The following is a 23890-nucleotide window of genomic DNA, read 5'->3' on the forward strand; positions in this document are numbered from 1 at the left end:
CATTGCGTGGACCTCGGGGGCAGTTCCCTTGGATTGGCAGACTGGGGTGGTGGTCCCCCTATTTAAAAAGGGGGACCGGAGGGTGTGTTCCAACTACAGAGGAATCACACCCTTAAGCCTCCCTGGTAAGGTCTATTCAGGGGTTCTGGAAAGGAGGGTCCGTCGGATAGTCATATCTTGGATAAAGGAAGAGCAGTGTGGTTTTCGTCCTGGCCGTGGAACACTGGATCAGCTCTACACCCTCAGCAGGATTCTTGAGGGGGCATGGGAGTTTGCCCAACCAGTCTACGTGTGCTTTGTGGATCTGGAGAAGGCATTCGACCGTGTCCCCCGAGGGATCCTGTGGGGGGTACTCCGGGAGTATGGAGTACCGGACCCTTTAATAAGGGCTGTCAGGTCTCTGTACGACCGGTGTCAGAGTCTGGTCCGCTTTGCCAGCAGTAAGTCGGACTCGTTTCTGGTGAGAGTTGGACTCCACCAAGGTTGCCCTTTGTCACTGATTCTGTTCATAACTTTTATGGACAGAATTTCTAGGCGCAGCCAAGGTGTTGAGGGGATCCGTTTTGGTGGCCTTAGGATTGCGTCTCTGCTATTCACAGATTCCGTTGTGTTGAAAAGAGAGCTGAGCCAAAAGACAAAGCTCTCAATTTACCAGTCGATCTACGTTCCTACCCTCATCAATGGTCATGAGCTTTGGGTCGTGACCGAAAGAACAAGATCCCAGATACAAGCGGCCGAAATGAGTTTTCTCCGTAGTGTGTCTGGGCTCTCCCTTACAGATAGGGTGAGGAGCTCAGTCATCCGGGGAGGACCAGTGACGGACTGGACGGTCTGGCATTTGGGCAGATGCCAGAAGGGCCGCGGGCCCTCGTGCGCGGCCCCTTTCACCCTCTTCACTGTAGGCCTACATGCAGGGTTTCCCGCAGTGCTGTCTTGGCGAGGTGGCCGCCTCGCCAAACTCACGCTACCGCCTCGCCAACATTCCAAAAAACAAAAAAAAACACAACACAAAAAAACCCCCCAAAAAAACCAAACGAATTCGATATGCTTGCATGTTTATTTGACGTTAACACGCGTTTTTTTGTTGCTGCTTTCGCGTGTGCATATACTGACTGGCAGGAATAAAAACACATGGATATGCCCCCCCCCCCCTCGGTCCGCTCAAAACTTGTCGTCTCACCCCCCAGAATGAGCTTTAAAAGTGCTAATATTACTCCTGTTTGATTTGCTTTACATGTAAAACTTTATTATATACGATTGGGGACATTTTCTATTGATGAGTGTAATGAATATGCCCCTTTTTGTTATCAAATATCTACAGCCCCAATGTATTCTACAACGTGTGGGGAATAACATCCACTCTTAGTATTTAGGACCATAGACATGTCTATGTTTAGGACACAGATAAATGTCCCTGCCCCGTTCACTTCAGTGTCGGGTCTTTAGGCCCATCTGAATTGGTTGGTGTTCTACTCCCCTAATGGTCTGGAGCACTTCCATCATGCTGCTTTTCTTAACTTGGAACGGCTTTTGCTGCTTGCAGCATCTTGCATTCTCATGTGTCTTGTGTGTCAGCATCAATTGTGTTTGCAGCATGTTTGTACTTTGTGTGTCTAATTTTTGTGATGGCAGCGTTTCTCTTTTGTTGCAATTTTTCCATTGGGTGTGTTTTGTGTTAGCCTCTGTTATGATATCTAATAGATTAAGAAGTAAAACGACTGGCAAGTAGTTCGGACATCTAGTAACTGTTAGCTTTAGAGCTAATTTAGACTCATTAGCAATTCCTCGCAGCAAAAAGCATATAAATGCTGAATTGTGAATAACGGCATTGTTATTTTATTAGCGTTATTAGTATTTCAGTTTTTTTATTCTTAGCCAATTTTATTATTATTAGTCTTCAGTTTTTTATCAGTTTATTATTTGCCATGCTATTCCTTTTTACACTGTAGTTGATTTCAGCATCACTAGCCTAGTTGATGAGTTTGTTGACTAAAGTATTTTAATTGGAAGTTAAAATGTTTTAACAAATTCTTGTTTTAGAGAGAAGTTGTTTGTGTTTGTTCTGTAAAGGTGTTTTGGGTTTGCTGTTGGAGAATGCCAGTGTGCAAATTCACTCCATCTATTATTCTATAATACCAGGTATTCATGAACTGACAGAGAATGAGAACTGTTTGGCTTTTAATCCCTGATAATTAAGTAATGCCATGACTTGTTAAAATCCCTAACTTTATTGATAAGCATTATACATAGCCAAACCAAATTATTGATGCACAGCCAACATCAAAAACAGGATTGGTGACAAAGGGCAACACTGGTTTCAGGGCAGTCAGACCCAAAACCAGTGTTGTTCAACAATTTTGACAGTAAATCTATATTCACATCATGATCCTCACCATTTCAAATTCATCATATTGTGCTTTTTTTACTGGGTTAATGAGTTTAAAAATGTTAAAACATATAGTATAAAATGAAGCTTACAAAATAAAGGGTAGGCACTTTTGAACCATCATAACTTAATTTTATTGATATTTAATACTTCACAAAGTATCAGAGTCAGTGAATCATAGAAATCCATTCAATCTCCGCTGATAGCATTGCACCATGTCCCAATATCCCAAGCTAGTACAGTAGCAAAGAACGACCACGTTTCTGTTTTTTAATAGAATAGAATAAAAAAATAATAAAACAAAAAAATATACCCGCAGAGACCTTTTAGTAAACAAATGCAACTCAGCAGCAATCATTTTGTTGTGGCAAAATATATGGATTTTTAAATTAATCCTGCATCAAAATGTATCTTTCCCATGCACTTTTATTTTTTAACATAGAAGCTTTTATGCAACATTTCACAGAACACAAATCTTCAAATAGTAAACATTTCTAGAAATGTGCATATTTTGAGGAATCTTTGACGGAGGCAAGCAGCATAGGTAAGCCTGTTTCTGGGTCTTCCTTACAGCGATCCAGAGCTTGTTTGTAGTTGATCTTCTCCTGGGTGATAGGGTCTGTGATATCTTTGACATAGGCTGTGTCAGTTTGGAGATTCCTTGCGATGTCATTGTTAATCATTTTGGATCCAATGGCATCTAAAAGGCTCACTCTGGTCCCATTGTTAGGATCTACTAGCCCCCCAGTCAGGTACTGGGCCTCCATGTATCGAATTGCTGAATCTTTTGGTATCCAGTCCTTCTGAACAGCTTCTCCCACAGACAAAACCTCTTTGGTCACGGGGTCTTCAACTCCAGTGAAAGCTTTCTCTGCATTAAGCAGCTGCTGGACTTGGCTGTCATCAATGAGACCTCTTTGTGTTGCCTTGTTAACTTTGTATCTCTGATTGTTGCTGATGTCAGTGATGCCACCTGTTGCTGCTTGAGCCTCCAATAGCCTTTTGGCAGTGGTCGGGTCAATCAGTTTGCGCAGGGTGGCATTGCGAATTGTATAGCACGTGTTTGTATTTTTATCCATTATTCCAGCAATTGGCTGTGTTTTGGTAGCAGAGGTAAGGTCTAAGGATGGAGATTTCGGGTTTTGGGTGAATGGGTTGAGTTTTGGTTGTTTGTTTTTGTCACCTGCGACAAGGAGGGCAAACTCTGAGATAGGAAGCTTGCCTTGTTTGTACTGTTGCAGATCATACTCTGTTAGTCTTCCTTCAATAAGAGCATCTTTGATAGGGTATTGCTTTCCACTCTTACGATCCTGCAGAACAGATGTTTCCCCATCAGGGCCAGAGGAAGTTATCTCTTCCCAGTCACATTCTAGTTCCTGCAGATGAAGGTACTGTGGGCGGTCAATGAGGCCCCCAAGGTAGGCATCATAGGGAGACATGTCTTTGCCAGTTTCTGGATCCAAAATTGTGATTTTTGTAGAGACATTGGTTTCTTTGGTCCTTGTCTCGGCTTGTTCTTCTTGCTGTAGGTACACCATGATATCACGGATTACACTGTCTCGTTGATGAATCTTATCTTTCTCTTCCCAGATCTGCCTCTCCAATCGCTGGACATCGGACTCCATCTTAAGGCTTTTCTGCCTGCTCGTCTGTGTTCTTTCACTCATCAGTCGACTCTGTTGGTGGTAAGAAAGGCTGGTGTCGTGTTTCTTTGTCTCAAGAGTTCTGAGTTCTCGGGTGAGGTCATCCTTTTCCCTTAACAGGGCCTCTTTTCTCAAACTAAGAGTTGTCTCTTCTCTTGAGTTGTTAGATTTGGTGTTCATCAAACTATTGATTTTGTCATTGAGGCGTCTGATTTCATCCTCCATGTCTTGTCTTGCAAATTTGTTCTGAGACACCTGCTCCCTCAGGCGATCCCTCTCAGCTTCAACAGCCTGGTCTTTCTCCACACGAACAACCTCTTTGTATACTGTCCTTTCACCTGACTTTTCTTTCTGCAGAATTTCAAGCTTGACAGTGATATTGCGGATTTCCCTCTGGAGACGCAGGATATCATGGGTTTCTTTGTCCATGTCAGACCGTACACCACTTGTCAACCTCTCCAGTTTTGGATCTCTTTCAACCTTCAGTACTTCTTCAACTACTATACTCTCCTCAACAGGAGGTGGAGCATTTTCCAGTTGAGTGATGCGTAGTCTGATCTCTCTAAGTTCAGATTCTGCTTGAATCCTTTTTTGGTGCTCATCACTCTCCCTTATGATGCGTTCTTTGTCTTCCAACTTAGTTCTTAGTTGCTGTAACTCCAGATCCAACTGACGTCGAGCCATCACTTCTTCATCTAGGTGTCTACCAAGCCTGTCATGCTCCAGTGCTTGCCTTGGGTCCCTCTGAAGGCGTACAACCTCCTGCACCACCACCTTCTCTTCTGGTTTCTGTCTTTCCAACAAGAGGTATTTGTTTTGGAGGTCAAATACCATCTCCTCAGTGTTTCGCCTCAGCTGAGCTTCCTCCCGGACATTTTTTCGCAAACGGTCAGCTTCCTTCTCCAGCAATGGATCAGGCTCATACTTTATTACTTCTCTGTTGACCAGTTGGGTCTCTATCCTTGACTTTTCTGCCTTCCATTCATCTCTCTGTTTTCGCAGGTGTCTGACTTGGTCTTCAAGGGAGGTACACTGGCTGTCTAGACGGTTCACCTGATCATTTAGCCTTTGGATCTCTCGCTCGTTTTCAGGGCTTCTTTCTTCTTTCACCACTTCTTGGAGAACTTCTTTGAGTTCTACCCTGGGTTCCTCTGAACGGAGGGTATTCAGATCAGTGTTGACTAGCCTGATCTGCTTTTCAGTATCAGCACGTTGTTTGTTTGAATCCTGTATTTCTTTGCGAAGACGCATAATCTCTGTCTCTGTATTTGGGTCAATCCGATAGATCTCATTTACAATTTCTTTCATCTCCACTCTTGGCTTCAGGCTTTGAACTTCTCTGTAGCGATTGTGCAGCTCCATCAGTTCGCGTGACAAGGATGTGTTTACAGTTTTCTCTTCCTCTAGGGTTGTTTTGAGCTTGGTTGATTCTGTTATAAGGTCAGGGTCTTGTTCAATCTTTTTCACCTCTTTAGTAATGATTTTAGGCTGAATGTTGGGGATCATTCTTTCAAGTGCATTAATTTGGCTTCTTGTCTGAAATATCTCATCATTGAGGAGCTTGCACCTGTTGCTCTCATCAGAAAGCTCAGTCTCAAATGTTCTTAATGCTTTCAACATTTGTGGATCTTGTTCTACTTTAACTACTTCCTTCTTAACCACTTTCTGCTTGACTGGTGGTTTCTTCTGCTGGAGAATTGTGACTTCTGTCTTCATTTGAATTTCCTCTCCATCTTTTACTCTGATTTCATCTCTCATCCTTGCTATCTCATCTCTTATCTTGGCCGCCTCTACATCCAGTTGTGGATCTTTTTCAAATTCAGTCACTTCTCTAGTCAGCAGTTTTGGAGGTGCGCTTTTAATGGTGTCCTCAAGAACTATAATTTTCTTGTTTATGTTCTCAACCTGTGTCTGGGTGGTGCTGCGCTTCAGGGTCTCTTGACTGAGTATGTCTTTCAAGTCAGCCAGATCAGTTTCCAGTTTAGGATCCCGGTAGTACTGCAGTACTTCTCTCTCTTCAAGGCGTTCCACTCCTCTGCGGCTCTTAAGTGACATCATTCTGCTTTTGAAGGTTTTGAGCTCAGTCTGAACATGGGCTGTCCTCTCCTTCTCTTCCTCTAGTTCCTTAATCAGGCTGTCTAACTCAAAGACATTTTTTTGCTGGCTTTCAAGCTGCACCTGTTGCTGTGCCACCATCTGAACCTTGTCTTCACCCTGCAGCAGAGAAAAGCAAATTTATTGAGTCTTTAGCTTTAACAAACAATTACAGTTTCTGTGGTCGAAGTAGTTATTTTAATGACTTTCTTACTTGCAAAATTAAATTCTTAGCCAAGTCCATCTGTTTTTGGCGTTGAATGTTTTCTGATTTTGCTTCTGCATAACGCTTTGCCAGATTTTTTTCCTGCAACAAAATCCCCCTTGAATTAAAAACTTTGGTATTTTCAAAAAAATCAATAAACACAATCGTAAAACCATATATACCTCTTTGTCAACAGCTTCACAGAGTGTGAGCATTTCTGTCTTTTTTGGAACAGGTGTTCCAGCTTCTTCAAGTGTACCATTGTATCTGTCAACATCAGCTTCATACTCCTACAAAGACAACAAAAGTAAACATTTTGCTTCATAAAATCCTTAAGAAATATATATCTAAAAAGTGCCAATATTCTATTAGTATAGCTTATAAAACTGAGTACCATATACCATGTTTATTTAAAGCTTAAAAAGTTGACCAAAGTACTGCACAAGTCAAACACAAGACAGATAAAAACAATTCAAACCCTAAAAACACCAACAGCGCACAATAAAATCAGACTAAAAGGTACATCAATGTCGGACTCACAATGTCTTAAAAGCCAAAAAGTAAAAGTGTGATTTAAAGTGAGATTTAAAAACATCAACTATTTAATCACTTAAAAGGCAAATGTGAACTTTATACTCTATAATCTGTGTTTTTGCTTTGTTCTTACATTGAGCAGATTCTGCAGGTCATGGGAGAGGTCAGCCACTCTGTCCATGTCCTCGTCCTTCCGCTTTAGATCATCCACCACTCTCTACAGCATAAAGCACATTTCTTTTAACATACAGGGCTATAAAAGATATTTGCTTGGTTTACATAGCTTGTCATATCTAAGTGTTTCAGATCATCAAATTAAGTTAAATTGTATTAGAATATTTTTTTTAGGTCAAATACTCCTCAAACCATTCTGGCACTATGTGTAGTAATTGCTTTTTAACCCCTACCGTCCCATTATATCATAAATTAGCTGTGATTGACTCATTTTTTTCAGTTCAATCTAAGTAGCCAAATCCAAGTCAGATAAATTGGTTAAAATCAACAAACCATGTTCTGATCTAAAGCAATTCAACAATAAAGACATGAGGGATGTTGAGCAGTCTGGAAAGCAATTTCTATTAACTTTGGACTCAAGTGAAGCATATTCAGAGCCAAGAAAACAGAACAGTGGTGAGTGTCTGTCTTTCCAGATTTACCCTAAAAGCCTATCAATGACTCCTCTAAGAGGTCAGAACAACATTTATAGCTAAAGCCCACTTGGGCAAAACAACAATGAATAAAAGTTCACTAAACGCCTCAAAAATAAGAAAATGTTTTGGAGTCGCTTACCCTAAGACATAGAACTGATTCAGATGGGAAATAACATTAACTCTATAATGTGACCGGATTAAAACAATTCTGCATAGAAGTGTTGGTCAAAATTGAGCAGCACTCAAATTTATAGGGCATAACTTTGTCACAGAGGGCCAAGTTGGTTTGAATACATTTTGACCCATAATGAATAAAATCATTGATGGAAGATTGCTTTTGGTATTTACTCAGGTTATCTTTGTCTGAGATTAAAATTAATCTGAAAATCTGAACATTGAAGTGTGGGGGGAAAGCAACAAACAGACAAAATATGTGAGGGGGCGTTGTATTTATTTTAAGAAAAATAAATGCTCAAACACACAAACTAATAGCATGTGTGCTCGGGTAGCTCACTCTATTCTTTATACTACTACCAATACAACTCCTGTTTTGCATTGCTGAAATTGTACCTCACCTTTTGGGAGCTCTGCTTGGCAGTGATCTGAGACAAATCATCTTTGGAGTTTATTTGATTTGTTGGCAGATTGTCCAGGAAGGAATTGAGGGATTGGCATGTGTTCTGAAAGTCCTTGTGCGTAGCTGAAGCTTCTTGTAACACGTTCTCCCTACGGGGAGTATCACAGTTGTAACTGGTATCAACTTCAGTGGATTCTATTGGTTTATGCAAGGTTGTATGATCAGATTAAAGTCAATAATCTGAAGTGCTCTCAGTTTGACCCACCTTTCCTTCAGCTGGTTGGCAACATTCGCGTAGCGACTCTGCAGCTGTTTGACTTCGTTCCTCTGGCGTTGGATGTCAGGGCAGTACTCCTGGTAGTCTTGCTGCAGGGAGCTGCACAACTTCTCAGTGATCTCCAGATCCTGATTCAGTTTCTTCATGTCGTCTTGGGCTGCTGCCACAGACTGCCGCTGGCGCTGAACACAACAGAGACACTCAGGTTAAAATATATGTCAGGCTGAACCTCTGCACCAGTCTACACATTTGTTGTTCATGTATACTTTCTCACCTGAATGTCCTGAGCTCGGGTTTGAATCGCATTTGGTATGTCAGGAATTGGACCATCTACGCTAAGGTTTCTTTCAAATCCGGAGACAAGACCATCCACCTTGTTTATTTGATTCTCCAGGTTGAGAGATGCATTTGTCCTGATAAAAAAAAACAGGATTTCGTGATGCAAACACTCAAATTTAGCAAGTCCTAGCACTAATGTCATGGCAAGGCAAGGCAAGGCAAGGCAAATTTATTTATATAGCACAATTCAGTACAGAGACAATGCAAAGTGCATTCCATCAGGTAAACACCCACTTCCATCAGGTAAACACTTCAGATACATTAAATTAAAAACCTGATAGACTCAGAAACAGCTTCTTTCTAAAAGCTGTTCGGGCTATCACCCCCTGCTGAGAAGTTAGTGGTCTGTTACATGTTACAATTACACTACTGGTTAATCACTAAACGATCATTGACAGATCGTTTAGTGATTAATTCATGCAACATCACAGTAATTCATATTGTTTGCAAAGGAACTGGGTAACACTTTATTTGAAGGGGTGTACATAAGACTGACATTACACTGTCATAAACATGACATAACACCTGTTATGAACATAAATGACTCTTTATGAATGTTTAGGACTGTTGTCAATAATTGTCATTCGTTAAATTATGACAGTATTAAAGCAAAGTTAACAATGTTTAAAATGTCTTTGTTATGACAAGCCCTTAACTTAACAAAACCCCAACTAAAGACCTTAATTTCCCCAAATCCTAATCCCAAATCAAGACCTAAATTTAACCTAATCCCAAATCAAGTCCTAAACTTAACCTTGTCTCTGTTACTGTCACGTTGTCATAACAAAGACATTTTAAACAATGTCAACTTTGCTTTAATAGTGTCATAATTTACCAAATGACAATTAATAACAGTCCTAAACATTCATAAAGAGACATTTATGTTTATAACAGGTGTTATGTCATGTTTATGAAAGTGTAATGTCAGTCTTATGTACACCCCTTCAAATAAAGTGTAACCAGGAACGGATATCGAACTATTTGCCAGCAAGCTCCTTTGGTATATGAGCTCAAAAGATGGTGACATCATCAAAGACTTGTTTTATGATCAGGAAGTTGAATTGTTGATTTGTCCATATGTGCATAGATCAATATGTATGTAAATTATTCAGAACTAACAAGTATATACTTTCTTGCGGCAGCTGTCAAAAAGACTTCACATGTTATGAGGATTTGCTAGTGATTCTTATAGCATTATTCCACTTAACAGCTATTCCATCAGTTTTTACAAAAACCAAAATCACAATTTTCCAAATCAACAACACAGGTCAGGAGGACACTTTCAACCCAGGTTAAAAGTGTGATAGCCTTCATTAACCTAGCAACGTCCAACCTCTAAAAGCAGACATTGTTGTGTGTTCAATGAGTTTTGATGTCATTGGCATTTACCTAAAGTGACAGCTGGATATGTGGATATAATTTGCTTGCTCAAAAGGAGACATAGCTGCAAAGTCAGGGACACTATGTAATCACCTAGGTTTTCATAGATGTATAACTTCATACCAGCTGGCATGATAAACTGAATATGACTGCATTTTAATAAAACTTGGTTTGGATATTTCTTTCAATTTGTTCACATGGCTGGGTTGAATTGAAATAATCCAATCAGAGGTGTCTGGATATGAATCGCATCGGTTTGTTCTGAAATGTTGCTGCATAAAACGACTGAACTGAATTTATCAAATGTTCATGTATCAAACTGAACTGACTGAACTTAATGTATCAAATGTTCTGATGTAGGACTTAAATATTATATAGAGTTAAATAGTCTTACTTTTTCCTGTAGAGGTCCGTCAGGGCAGCTAAATTGTCATACTTGAGCGGCAGTCCTGAGGAGAGTTGCTGGCCGGCCTGCGCTCTCTGCTCTTCCAGAGCCTGCAGCGTCTTGGCAGTTTGCTGTATAAGGCAGTTAGATTTTTTTAACATGAATTAATATAAGATCAGATGCAAAATTATCTTAGATTCCTTATTTAAAAAACTGTCAATTGTATAAATGCTTCATAAAGAAGTGTTTGAAGAAGCTGACGTAGTACATGGGGTGTAAATGCATGATTGCATTAAAAAAAAGTTATAAAAAAAGTAATATGTGTCTTACTTCACTTGAAGTGCTACAATCAATAAAAACATCCAATTAAAATCGTGTGAATCCTTAGTTTTTCCAATTTCTCAATTTTAACCCCCACTCCCCCCAAAAGAAATTAGAAAACCTCTGGCAAAAACTCTCAAACAGGACACGTGACTGTTCAGACAGACTGCTTTCTTCCTTCAATGAAACCATCAGCGTTTGATTCAACTCACCTCCTGCTCCTTCAGCTTCCTGGCCAGATCTCTGCTCGGATCGCTGCGGCTCACCGGGGTTCGCATGCTGCTCAGCATGCTCTCCTCCGTGTTGGCCAGCTCGGCATCCAGCTGCTCCAGCTGCTGAGCCAGGGCGGCTGCTTTGGGGTCCAGTGGAGCCGAGGAAACCGGAGCTGAGTGAAGAAACAGTGAAGTTATCCTCTGATTGTGTGCATCTGTGGAACCTGAACCATTGCTGACAGATTATACATGTGGATCAGGAAGGTAGGGAAGTGAAAGACAAACACCTGACTGTTGAACTTTAGAGACGTCTGACTTGTGATTCTTCAGGGACGCCTCCAGAGCTGCTCTCCTTTTCTTGATGTCTGCCAGCTCATTACCCAAACTGACATCACGAGAACAAAGATAGTGGATTAGGTGAGTATGAGGTTTCTCTTTTAAGGCAAGGCAAGTTTATTTCTAAATCACTTTTCAGTAATGAGACAATTCAAAGTGCTGTACATGAACATGAAAAAACAGAGGAAAGAAAATAATTACAGAGACAGAGGGAAAACATTGCATTGGAAAGATACAGTATAAGACAAGTTGGACTACGAGCTTCAACATTAACATTTAAAGGCAGCTACAAACAAATGTGGTTCTAATCTTGATTTAAAAGAACTCAGGCTTTCAGCACTTTTAAAGTCCTCTGGAAGTTTGTTCCAGATAAGTGGAGCATAAATGCTGCTTCTCCATGTCTGGTTCTGGTTCTAGGTATGCAGAGTAGACTGGAGCCAGAAGACCTGAGTGGTCTGGAGGGTTTATACACTGATAACAAGTCTGTGATGTATTTAGGTCTGAGTCCATCTCTACACCCAGATTTTGGGCCTGATTAGTGGTTTCTAGCTGAAGCAGCTGAAGCTGTGTGCTAACTTTTGATCTCTCCTCTATTGGTCCAAATATTATTACTTCTGTTTTATTTTTATTCAATTAAAGACAATTCTGGCACATCCATGCATTGATTTCTTCTAGGCATTTCCTCAGTGCTTGAACTGGTCCATAGTCACCTGGTGACATGGTGATGTAGAGCTGTGTGTCGTCTGCATAGTTATGGTAGCTGATGTTATTTTTATGATCTGAGCTAGAGGGACCATGTAGATATTTAATAGGAGGGGACCCAGGATGGACCCTTGGGGAACCCCACATGTGATTTTTGCCGTCTGGGATGTAAAGTTACCTACTGACCCAAAAAATTCCCTGTCCTTTAAGTAGGATTTAAACCAGTTGAGAGCTGTACCAGAGAGGCCGACCCAGTTCTCCAGGTGCTGTAATAAAGTGATCAACAGTGTTGAATGCTGAACCCAAGTCCAATAGAACCAGCACGGTGGTTCTTCCACAGTCTGTATTTATATGGATGTCATTAAACACCTTGATAGGGCAGTCTCTGTACTATGGTGAGCATGGAAGCCAGACTGGAAAACGTCAAAGCGGCTGGTCGTTGTTAAGAAGGTGTTTAATTGTTGAAATACAGCTTTTTCAATAATCTTACTGATAAAGGGGAGGTTTGAGATGGGCCTGTAGTTCTGGAGTAGAAGTTTGTCTAAATTGTTCTTTTTCAGCAGTGGTTTGATAATTGCTGTTTTTAGGGACTGGGGGAAAACACCTGACAGAAGGGACGTGTTTATTATCTGGGTCAACTCAGACGCTATGACAGGTAAAACTTTTTTAAAGAAAGCTGTGGGGAGAACATCAAGACAGCAGGAGGAGGAACTTAGCTGCTGAATGATCTGCTCTAAGCTTTTGTAGTTTTTTGTCTGAATTGGGACATTTTTAGTATCCTTATTGTGATTTGGAAAATACCGTGCAGTTTTCCATTACTTACAGGTTAACTTTATCAATGGCATCTGGGTCAGGAGGAGGAATCTGGAAGCAAACTCCTGGGAAGGTTTTAGTTGCTCCACTAGATGAAATAACATTCCAGTTCTCATTGTCAGAGAAAGATTTCAGGGTAAATTTGTCCCCTCTTGACAGTGAGTCCTACAGAGCAATGAGAAAAAAGAGATTAAGAATAAAGTGATTGTAATGAATGTAAAGATAATATTAATCGGCTGTTTAGAAACTTTTGAAGACACAGTAAACAGATCTTAGGTTCCACCTTGTCTGTTTCCCAGTCACATAGGGACTCCACTGTGATGGGTTTGTTGGGGGTAACGCGACGTAGTTTAAGAGGAGGGATGTTTGTACTCCGTCTTCTTAGGTCAGCCAGTAGCTGCTCAGAGTTCTTCACTGTATTCTCCTCCCCCTGGAGAGACACAAAGTCATAAGAAAATAGGCTCTATTACAGGAAAAGTAGAACACTTCACATTGTCACTGATCCGTTCTGCATCCTGCATTTACAACAGTTGAAGAAACATTTTTTTTTAAAATTGCACAGGGGTATGCCACATCTTCCCAAAGTACAACCTATTTCTTTCTCTTTAGCTTAGATAACACACTTTGATTTTCTCTTTTTTTCCTTTTTTTGGGTACACATAAAAATAACCTAAAAAACATTTTATGTCCGATAGACTGTAGTAATATTGAGGTCTCTGGGACATAAAGCAAAAATGTGTTAATCCATAACCTGTGTCAGGCATTAAGCCTAACACTAAAAATGTTCTTCATTAATTTCCTAGAGCGTCAGCCTGCATCATGCTTTTGTGGTTTAGCTGCCAGGTTGCACATCTGCCACTACCTGTGGCCCAATTACATCCTGTTCCACACAAGGATAAACTTGCAAATGTTATACAGATGGATCACTTTGACCATAACATTGTTTTTTTTTTTTGTTTTTCACTGGATCAGATTTCAGAGGCAGTTTCAATCTAAGGAATGTCAATAGAGAAAACCCTTTTAACCCCAATCCAATCACCCATAGAACTAAACCATTTAAAAAGCAGTGAGTTACTCCTCATCACTTCTCCTTCCAAACAGCTCCTTATCTTTTATCTGTCTTTGTTAAAACATTTGTACACGCTAAACCTTGGTCAAACCCTGTTCTGTGGGGACAGAGAGCTAATATCCACCTCTTTGTTGGTGATCAAGGACTAAATAATATCTATGAAGATCACCTACAGACCACAGCTGCCCCCTAACCCCCAGCATTGAGGCTTGTCTGACGGTCCATATCTCCCCACTGGAACCATTCAATCCCTCTCTATGGAACTATCTAAAGACCTGAGCCTGCAGGTTCTGTCAGGAGGATCCCTAAAACCCATCACTTACGGCCCTGGTAGTCAGTACCACATGAGTAGGGAGGACTTTGGTCCAGAGGAAGCAAACAATGTGGCGTTTATGCAATAGACCAAATAACAATGATACTGTTCAGTAAAAAAAAAAAAAAACATTGTATGAGAAAGGTTACATAGCTAAATACATGCATTTTATCTTTTCCTTTTACCTATGTTTCAGATTACCCTGCCTTCTTTTTTTTTCATCATCTTACCTGAAGCTCCAGCAGCATGTCGGATTTACCCTTCTTGCTGACAGACTTTGGATCCAGGGTGCTGTTGAGCTGACTCAGTGTCTCTGACAGCTGCTCAGTGTCCATTTGGTACTGGAAGCAGGAACAAACCAGTTCATATTGCGTAGGAAAACATGCTGGACCACTTAAAATCCCGCTCTATCGTGTCCACGTAGAGTATGCCGCGCAGTGACATACCATCTTTGCTTACCTTTGTGAATTCCTCCACATTGTCCAGATGCGCTTCTTTACAAATGCAGAGATTCAGGAACTTCTGCCACTCGCTTCTTAGAGCATTTCTTTGGGCCTTAAAGCAAATAGTTTGTCTGGATTGAATCTACATTCAGCTTCAAAGGTGTGACTCAGAGGCAATCTTTAAAGTCTCATTCAGTACCTCAATTGTGCTGCTGGCGGGGTGTTGCATTTCAATGAGCGTGTCACCGTCATCTTGCAGCTTATTCACGTCGCTCTCGTGGGACAAAAGACTGTTGTTCTTGAAATGCTGATTAAGAAAATATTAGGAGTTATTCTCAAACGGCAACACCTTAAAATCAATAGGATGGATATTGTATTTCTTTGGTTTGAAGTGAGTGCCAAGTTAGCCCGTTATTGTGTCAGGAATTTACATATTTATGTAAATTAGCACCAAGGAAAAGTCTAAAATTCCTGTAAAATGTTTCGTGTTGCTCAACAGAAAACAAAACAATTTAGGAATGTCTGCACAAAATGCTACAAAGTAGAGCTGCAAAGACACATTTAAGAAGACATGGATCCTGACCTCATACTGCCGGCGAATGTCAGGTGGATCCTCCATGTGATCGCTCCAGTCCTGCTTCTTGACCTTGTCCTGCTCTTCTCCCAGGAATTTCAGCTCCTTGTTGCAGCCCTGCATGTACTCATAGAGGCTGACCAGGTACTGGTGGCGCAATTTGGATTTTTCCTAAAAGAAAAGGTCAATTTCAAAAACTGCATTCTTCTTTGAATAAAACAAATCTTGATCCTAATATGACCACTATAGCTAAAGGGAAATAAGAGAGGATCTTGAAAGTGTACGCTCCACTGTTCTGACTCCAAGTATTGATAAAATATTTCAAGTATTTTGGTTTGCACTTTTAAAAGGAAAAATATGCTGCAGAATTCAACCCTAAAAATAACACACTGTTGGAAAATGTCAAATTAAAGCAAATTAAAAAAAAATTTTATTCAATAATCTGGCTGCAAAAGTGTGCCCACTAAAAAGACCTTCAGAAACAGTACAATTGAATAAGAATGTTTTCAGCTGATTTTTAATTGAGTGCAGACCCTCAAGACAAGCTCAATCAGCATTTGAGGTAAAAAAAAAAAATCATCTAGTCTGCAATAACCTGGCATTTTTAAGTTATGCTCATGCATTCTGTTCAAAGACCAGGCTTTAAATAGAAGTAAAACTTGTGTGCATAATCTATAAACTAAATCTGTATGAAATGTCTTTGGTTTTGTATTAAAACAAACTACTCACCAGCATGTTGTTATATTGCCTCTTGTATATGGTATATTGCTCCTAAAAGACACAGCAGTAAAATGCAGGGTAAACTGTTTGTCTGAAATCTTTAGTGTGACTGAGGAAAATGGAAAAAGCTTCCTGCAAGTGGATCTTGTTCACACCTTGCTGCCAGCAGAGCTAGGGCGGAGCTGCGAGCTGTAAGCCTCCAGCTCTTTCTGCAAAATGCTGTGAGCAGCAATCTGCTTCTTCAGGTCCTCCATGGTGGGGCCGTACTCCTCTGTGCTCAGCGCTTTCTGACAACAGGGGCAACACAAGAGCTCAGTTAACATGTGGTTCCTTTACCAGCCGCTGAGAAAAGCTCAGGAGCCGACTCCTAAAGCTCACGGAACACCTCATTAAACATTAAACCTTAAGGACATTTCATGTTGGTGGCTCAGAACTTACTTGCTTCTGGGTGAAAACAGGAGCCCAGTCGATTCTGGGCATCAGAGACACGTCATCAATTTGCTCATATAGCCTTACATAAGCAGCTGTGTCCTCTGACCATCGGGAGTGAAGGTTAGAGATGCTGGAAGGAAAAACGGGGAAACAAAGAAATTTAAAAAAACATAGAAACATTAGAAAGATCAAAGATCATTGGGCAGAAAAGACAGCGAAGCTGATTTCTACTTCTTGTCTTTCAACAGAAACACAAGGAGTTCTCTGTATTTTTGTCTTATGAACTTACTCATCCTCTATTTTTGATGCCTGTGGGTCCTTATATGTCTTGAGGGTGCCAAGGTTCAGGAAGAGGTCCCTCACCCGGCCCTCTGCATCGCCCAATATAAGTTTTATCTCCTCCTGATGCTGAAAGGCGCGCTCTTTTTTGTCATTTTCTTCATCCTGATGAGTAAAAAACAAACTGATTGTAAAAGATGAAAAATGGTAATTGTATAGACTTGAGTTGAAACACGTCTCTGTTTCCTCACCACTGCCAGCATGCCTTCAGCCCGGAGGATGTCTGTGGCCACCTGGTCAGAATCCGCCTGCATCTGGGCGACCAGCGCGGCAACTTGTCTGGCCTTCGTGCTGCAGGGAAAGTTGTCAGTTAAACTATACATATATAACTTAAACCAACAATCACTGATTAAATATTACCTTACAAATATACTTCATACCATTTTAAAAAATGGTGCAGTTTATTGTTATTTTGCAATGAATTCCTGCATTTTGTAACGAAAAAAAGAAATTTCAAATGACCAGCATAGTTCTGTATATTTTTATTTAATTTAATTAACATAAAATAGTTGTAAATTGTTGTGATTAAAAAAAATCAGTCTGAAAGAATTCATTAGAAATGAGGTCAGAACAATAAAGATAACTCAAAAATAATTTTCAGAAAGATTTTGTCCTGCGGAAGGTTAATTATATCTTCCTAATCTGTGCAGATCAGTTACCTAACCTGGCAAATCCCACTCTTCTAGATTAATTTGGTTAATTTAGGATCTGGTTGAAACTATTTCAATGTTACAATGGCCTTCATCACTTTTTAACCTTGCTGTAAGCTTTTTGTATAAAAGCTCAGATGGAGGTCAATTAAATTACAGTACTTTTTTAAAAGGACAAGCCTGTGATGTACACGGGAAGATATAGTTGCAATGCTAATATATTTGTGAGAAGTTAAGTAACACAAAAACTTATTTAAATTGTAATATGTAAACTATTGACTGAATATACAGTACATTTCTTAAAGGTGCAGTGCAAATTTCTTAAACGATGTTCACAGAAACTTAGTTACCATCATGTACATACCAGAGAATCAGATAAGGAAATAAACACGCACAACTCCAAAAAGAAAAATGTGGAGAGCAGACGGGGGCACGGTTTTGGAACAACGCAAAACAAAACTGGATAACCAGCACTCCCAGGTTCTTCACAAATTTAATAAGAGGCAGGAACATATTTAGGCTACAGGATGTCGTCAGCTTGTTACAGAACAAAGACAAACGATGTGTCTATATGGAGACTATAGAACATCTAAGCCTCTGTCTGTTCAATCAGTACCACTCCAAGAACAATAACATACAAAATATTCAATATAAAAATAAGTAAATAGATAAATCCGTAAATACATAAGATCATAAAATTCAGAGATTCAGAATTTTACATACTAGAAAATCACAGAGGAATCATCTGGTGGCCAATTTTTAGCTTGATTTGTACTCACCGGTCACTGGCCGAGTGGGGTAAAAAACAACCTTATCTTTAGCGGATCAGTGAGTAAGTGCTACTAGGTCATGCTAACAACAACCCAGTTCAGGGAACTCAGGAATCATTTCTTTTTCACCTTAAAACTTTTGTAAACTCCCCCTTTAAAGCAACAGCCGTCTCACACATAAGCTGCTACAGCTCGTTGCAGGATTTATTTTCAATTGTGTCCCATTCAATTGTAATTATAAAGTTCTTAAAGAGAAATCCGAATTAGACTAAGTCTGCAATCAGAGCAGATAAAAGCTCAGTACAGCAACATGATTCTTCCATTCCAAAGAATTTGCATGGAATGATGGATACATTTCCAGAAACATTTCTCTTTTACATTTTGGGGTTTAGGGATTAGAACTATGAGGACGTGAAGTTCAAAATGCTAAAATAAAAAAAATTAAATATAAAAATCTGATAGAAACAAGAACTTGGTAAAGGATGCGTTTAAATGTTATATATTTATATAAGTTTTCACTGTCCAGTGGTTAACAGCAGGATTTGATTCACCTGAAAACTGCATCAAGTGTTGCACATCAGGGGATGTAATGTAAAAGTCTGGCCTAATATACTGAACACACCTCGCCCACATAACCATAGAGTCAGAAACAAAGCTGTATTCTCTGGAAGGAAACAATCTTTGGCTGCAGACAGCTTTAGGGTGATCTGAGAATAATTTCTTCCAGTTCTTTAAAGGAACTATACCTGAATTTATTTTTGACTGCTTTTTACACAATGTATTATGAGTTAAAAGACGTCATTTTATAATAACAAATGACAAATTGATTGTGCAAGTCCACACTGCTTTTTAGTAGGAATAAGGAGCGACAACCTGGGATGACTTTTCTCTGCCAATGGCACAACAGGAGGTGATGACCATTCACGTAAGAAAGTTTCATAAAAAATTTTGTTTTCAAAGAAGACAAAGAGCATCCCCTTGACGAAGCCTTGTGTCCTCTGGAGAATTGTCCACAGGTCTGAGCCGTGTGCTTCATCTTGGACATGTTGATGGTTTCTCACAGGGGGAAAAAAATCTGTTGGGGGTGGAGCTTACAGTTTCAACTAAGCTGTTCTCCTCACTCATGGTTCAAATTTGAGCAGGATCTGGGATAGTGCCTTTAAGCTGAGGAGTGAGGCGCTGCTGCCTTTCTGTCCTCGCTCTCTTAGTCATAGTGACCTGGCTGGTCCTGCTCACTCAGCAGGAAAAGCAGGTATGTGCTGAATATACGAGCAACTTCAGCGCTGCACCTCCATCTCCCCCCAACCAAAGGATTTGCTGATGATTTAAATACTACAGAGCAAAAACGTATTCATGGCCATCGGTTTCAGCTTCAGTAAGAGGAGTCGAGAGGACTGCTGGATGAAAAAACTAGTGGCAAGGCAGTAACATCAGATTTTTAATTTGCAATGCTTTCAGCCCTTAGCGTCTTTAGCCACAGGTCATACCCTCAGACATAGCTGCACAAGCACAGGGTATCTGAGGGTTCTTCCTGTGTTGGCACAATGTGCGCATGTGTGTTTTCCTCAAATACAGGTGTAAATTTTGTGTTTTTCAGGAATCCATTGAAACTGTTGGGGGTACAGTGGGACCTTGATCGAACTGTTCACATATTGTTCCCTATGTTGCTATGCATGCTGGTGTACAGAGAAATGCATGTCTTGGTGGTCTACTTGTAAGCCAATTATGGTAATTTTGTGGGATATCAAATTATGTCAGATCATTGATGTGCTCCTGTTCTGTGCACTAATTCAACCTTGTCTTCCTCTTTAAAAAAACTGTATATATATATATTTCTTTTCTTTTTTTTCTATTTTCCCCCCCCTAAATCTATTTTATATTAAGAATCTCTCCATTGTGAGCAAAGTGGAAGTCCAACTGCTTGTTTGTATGCACAAACTTGACAAATGAAGCTGATTCTTATTTTAAACAGTGCACAGGTATTGGGATCAATGTTTGTAATTCATCATTAAACTGTGTCAAGATTTCTTGAATGTGTAGGAATCAACAGTCCATCAGGGAATTACATTTCAATACTCTATAAACACCCCCATAGGGGTTAGATGATTACTAAGCCGAGATAAACACAAACTAAACCATATTTAACTTTACTTTCAAGCATCTAACATGCTGAGGTGAGGGGGGCATCAGGATAGTACCCTAAGACTCAGAAATGTTATTATTAGCTCATTGTTGTGCTTTCCAATGATCTTCCCACGCTATTAAAACAACAGGTAGATAGGCAATCATGTAACAGGGGTATAAGGACAGTATATTTGAGTTAAATCCATGATTATTTAAACAGGATTCAAAAGACAACATTTTGTTGTATCATTCATGAATGAATGTGTGTGAGACGTTAGAGTGCTTGCTAGTAGGAGAACTGGATCAGCCGCATAACTGAGAAGGGCTGGTCAGCATTTCTTCAGCTGGAGTAGTCGTAAGATCAGAAAAGCTGGCAGGACAAACACTCCCTGACAGGGTTTTGTTCTCACTTTCTCCCCCTAGGGTTAGGGTTTAGTTTATTAAACTAGATGTTACATAATTTTAGTTTTTACAATAATTTTTTTTGATTATGACAGATACTAAAAAGATTTGTTTTTGCTAAATCACATTCTCCTCAGTGATGGAGCAGAGAATACTACACACGGACAGGGATTTTTCCATCTCAGAGAAGCTGATGTCCATTTTTACAGATGCATTCGACCTGAATCCATGATTATGCTCCCACAAAAGTAACTCTCACAATACCAGGACATCCACTGCTTCCTTTGTGCATTTATGAAAAAAAGGTGTCATTAGACATCATTGGTGTGAAGCGAGTAAAAAACATAGATGTGCCTGTACTAATAACATTGTTAAAGGATAATATCTGATGATGGATCATGAAAAAAGCTGACATTTAGCTGTTGCAGACTGATTATTAACTAGTAAGACTCCCACTTTTACTTAGGAAATGACTTGATATTCAGCCTAATCATGTGATGATAGAAACTACAGTCAACGGTTGGAAAACCCACACCCACTAGAGAGAAAAGAAACCAGCTGAGGAGAGGCAGCCCAGCCCTATTCACTTTACAACAGGTAGAAACTTTTGGGAGGTGACAGTAATCGTGAAAAACAGAAGATATGATCTGGAGATTTTGGTACACGCAAACATTTTGTGTGTGTGTGTGTGTGTGTGTTTATATATATATATATATATATATATATATATATATATATATATATATATATATATATATATATATATATATATATATATATATATATATATATATATATATAATGTAGTAAATATACAAGAAGCACCAAACTAAATATCTGTTTGGTTAAAAACATCTTTGCTTCTGACAAATATGTGTAATGTCTGATATATTCAACAGTAATCTAAACTATATTTCAGATAATATGCAACGTATCTTTGGTATTTGTGACCGATACCGGTTTTGTAAGTATAGGCATGATTTCAGCTTGAATCCCAAAGAATTGTTCCTCTCCTTGAAGAGTTGACTTTAATGAGTAGCAGATAGTCTTTAAGTGGCAATAATTATGGAAGAGGAGAGGATATATGATCCACACAGTTAGAAAAAGGCTTAACAGCACATTGAGGATGAATAGGACCTTTAAACACGTTCCCTCCTTTCTGCATGCATTAGTTACAATCCAGAGGAAAGAAAACTCACCTGCTCATCTTGGACAAGGCCTTGGTGCTGGTATCCTTTGACTTCCCAAACTTGGACATCTTGGAGGTGGAGAGTCCACAGAAAACTTTACCCTCTAAGTCGTACTCCTTCTTGTCCTCTGTCTTCCTCACGCTGCGTCTTTCCTCTGTCTTTAATCTGTCTCTAAGAGGCACAGAAACACTCTCACACAGCAGTGCATTCAGGGCTTAACACTGCTGGCTCCTCCCTGGCAGGGCAACAGGTGTGTCAAGCCCTAGGTCTCAGCCCTGTGCAGGAGGACTAGACTGACCTGTTCTTCACACTCTTCCTCTTTTCTCCTTTAGCCTCTCCTTTTCATTGTGGACCATGAGTCCCTCTGCTCTTAGATAGAGCAGCCAAATAATTCATGGAAGCTAGAGGGAAGCTGGATTTCTGCTAAAGTCAAGAACTAAAACCAGTTTGCTTGCAATAAAACAAAATGGAAAAAAGGAGAGTCTAATTAAGGAATCCTTAATTGGGCTCATGAATTCATATCACAAAATTACCTTTAATTATTAATAATGTTTAGGCTTTCCACAGCGACATGTAAGATTATTCACACCCCTCAATCGTTACTGGGACTTTATATGATCAGACCAAAACAGAGGGGTGTATAGTGGCGAGGTGGAAGGAAAAGGTGACGTGGTTTTTAAAATCTGAAAACTTAAGCATGCGTTTATGTTCAGCCCCTTTTTTTATCTGATGTGCCTGATTTCAATTTGGTGCAACCTATGGCTTCTAGAAGTCACTGAATTTGTCAGTAAAGTCCACCTTTGTGAATGAATAAGTCCAGCTGTTCCGTGAAAGGCTTCAGAGGTTTGTTGAAGAACGACCAGCAGCATGAAGACCAAGGAGCACATGTCAGGGAGAGAGCTGTGGAGAAGTTTAACGGCTGTACATCTCGAGAAGAGCTCCACAGACCCACAGCTCAGGTGGGAGGAAAATTACAATTCTGTACTAGAAATCTGGCTTTTATGAGAAGAGTGGCAGGAAGAAAGCTATTGTTGAAAATAAAGTCATGCACCATCAAGTTTGCAGGTTGCCACTAGTGATATAGGAGACACAGCAAACATGTGGAAGAAAGGGCTCTCTCTGCAGGGCTGCAGGAGTTGCCATCTATAAGTCAAACCACATCATACACACATGGGGAAAAAAACGGGGAACCTTGTCTCCTTGGGAAACAATGTTTTTCAATTGAGCAGGTTGATGTGTAGTGCAGGTTTTCACTTATTCATGTGTTAGAATGGCTCGGTCAAAGTCAAGACCCAAATCCAGTTAAAAATCCGTGGCTTTGCTGCTTAGAGTCGCTCTTCGCTAAGCATGACAGAGATTGAGCTGATTTGCAAAAACGTGCATGGATGGTAAAGACATACCCCCAAAAGATTTGCTGCAGTAGTTGTAGTGAAACAAGGTTGTAAAAAGGTATTGACTCAGGGATGGCAGAGTGTGGGCTGAATACAAAATGATCGGCATATATTTGTAAAAAAAAAAAAAAATTAAAAAAATTGAAAACCAGACATCCTTCTATTTTCATTTCAATATCATACACTTGTCTGTGTTTATCTCAGAAGATCATAAAATTAATAATAATGACACTTGTGCTGGTAATGTAACAGGTTACAAATGTCAGTGTATTGATACTTTTACTAATGATATGTTAAAGCTTTCTTCATTGTCTCTGTTCCTAATCTCAATAAAAAGATGTTTTTTTGTTCCTCTGGTCTGCTCATATCGGGCCTCACACTGACTCGGTTCCCTGCATGCTACAAACACTGACACGCCCTCTGTAAGTCAACCGTGGAACATCCAGAGGCTCAGAGCTCCCACATAACCCCACTGTCTGTCGGGACGTTTAGGTCAGAAAGGTGTCGATTTAGGATGGCCCCTACAGGGTAAGGTGCCACCTGATAAGGCATCCGGGGCCAGGGCGTCTCTCTGCAGCACTTCAATAGTAACTCATGGAGAGGAATGCAGCCGGGCAGC

General features: G+C 40.0%; 1 protein-coding gene across 1 annotated transcript; it reads right to left on the reverse strand.

Annotated features, from left to right (window-relative positions):
- Positions 1-2496: 2496 nt before the first annotated feature.
- Positions 2497-22088, reverse strand: LOC105922474 (envoplakin). The gene is made up of 22 exons (XM_036136767.1): positions 21890-22088; positions 16936-17035; positions 16695-16849; positions 16412-16535; positions 16129-16260; positions 15983-16024; positions 15263-15424; positions 14879-14986; positions 14696-14791; positions 14467-14577; positions 13138-13284; positions 12865-13019; positions 11291-11388; positions 11004-11176; positions 10480-10601; positions 8641-8779; positions 8355-8548; positions 8088-8238; positions 6996-7079; positions 6511-6618; positions 6338-6430; positions 2497-6243 (listed from the first exon to the last, which is right to left on the reverse strand). Exons 1-22 carry the CDS (start codon positions 21946-21948, stop codon positions 2881-2883), a joined length of 5916 nt encoding a protein of 1971 aa, XP_035992660.1. The 5' UTR covers positions 21949-22088; the 3' UTR covers positions 2497-2880.
- Positions 22089-23890: the final 1802 nt, after the last annotated feature.

This window comes from Fundulus heteroclitus, chromosome 5 (assembly GCF_011125445.2).
Source record: "Fundulus heteroclitus isolate FHET01 chromosome 5, MU-UCD_Fhet_4.1, whole genome shotgun sequence".
In the NCBI taxonomy this organism is placed as follows: domain Eukaryota; kingdom Metazoa; phylum Chordata; class Actinopteri; order Cyprinodontiformes; family Fundulidae; genus Fundulus; species Fundulus heteroclitus.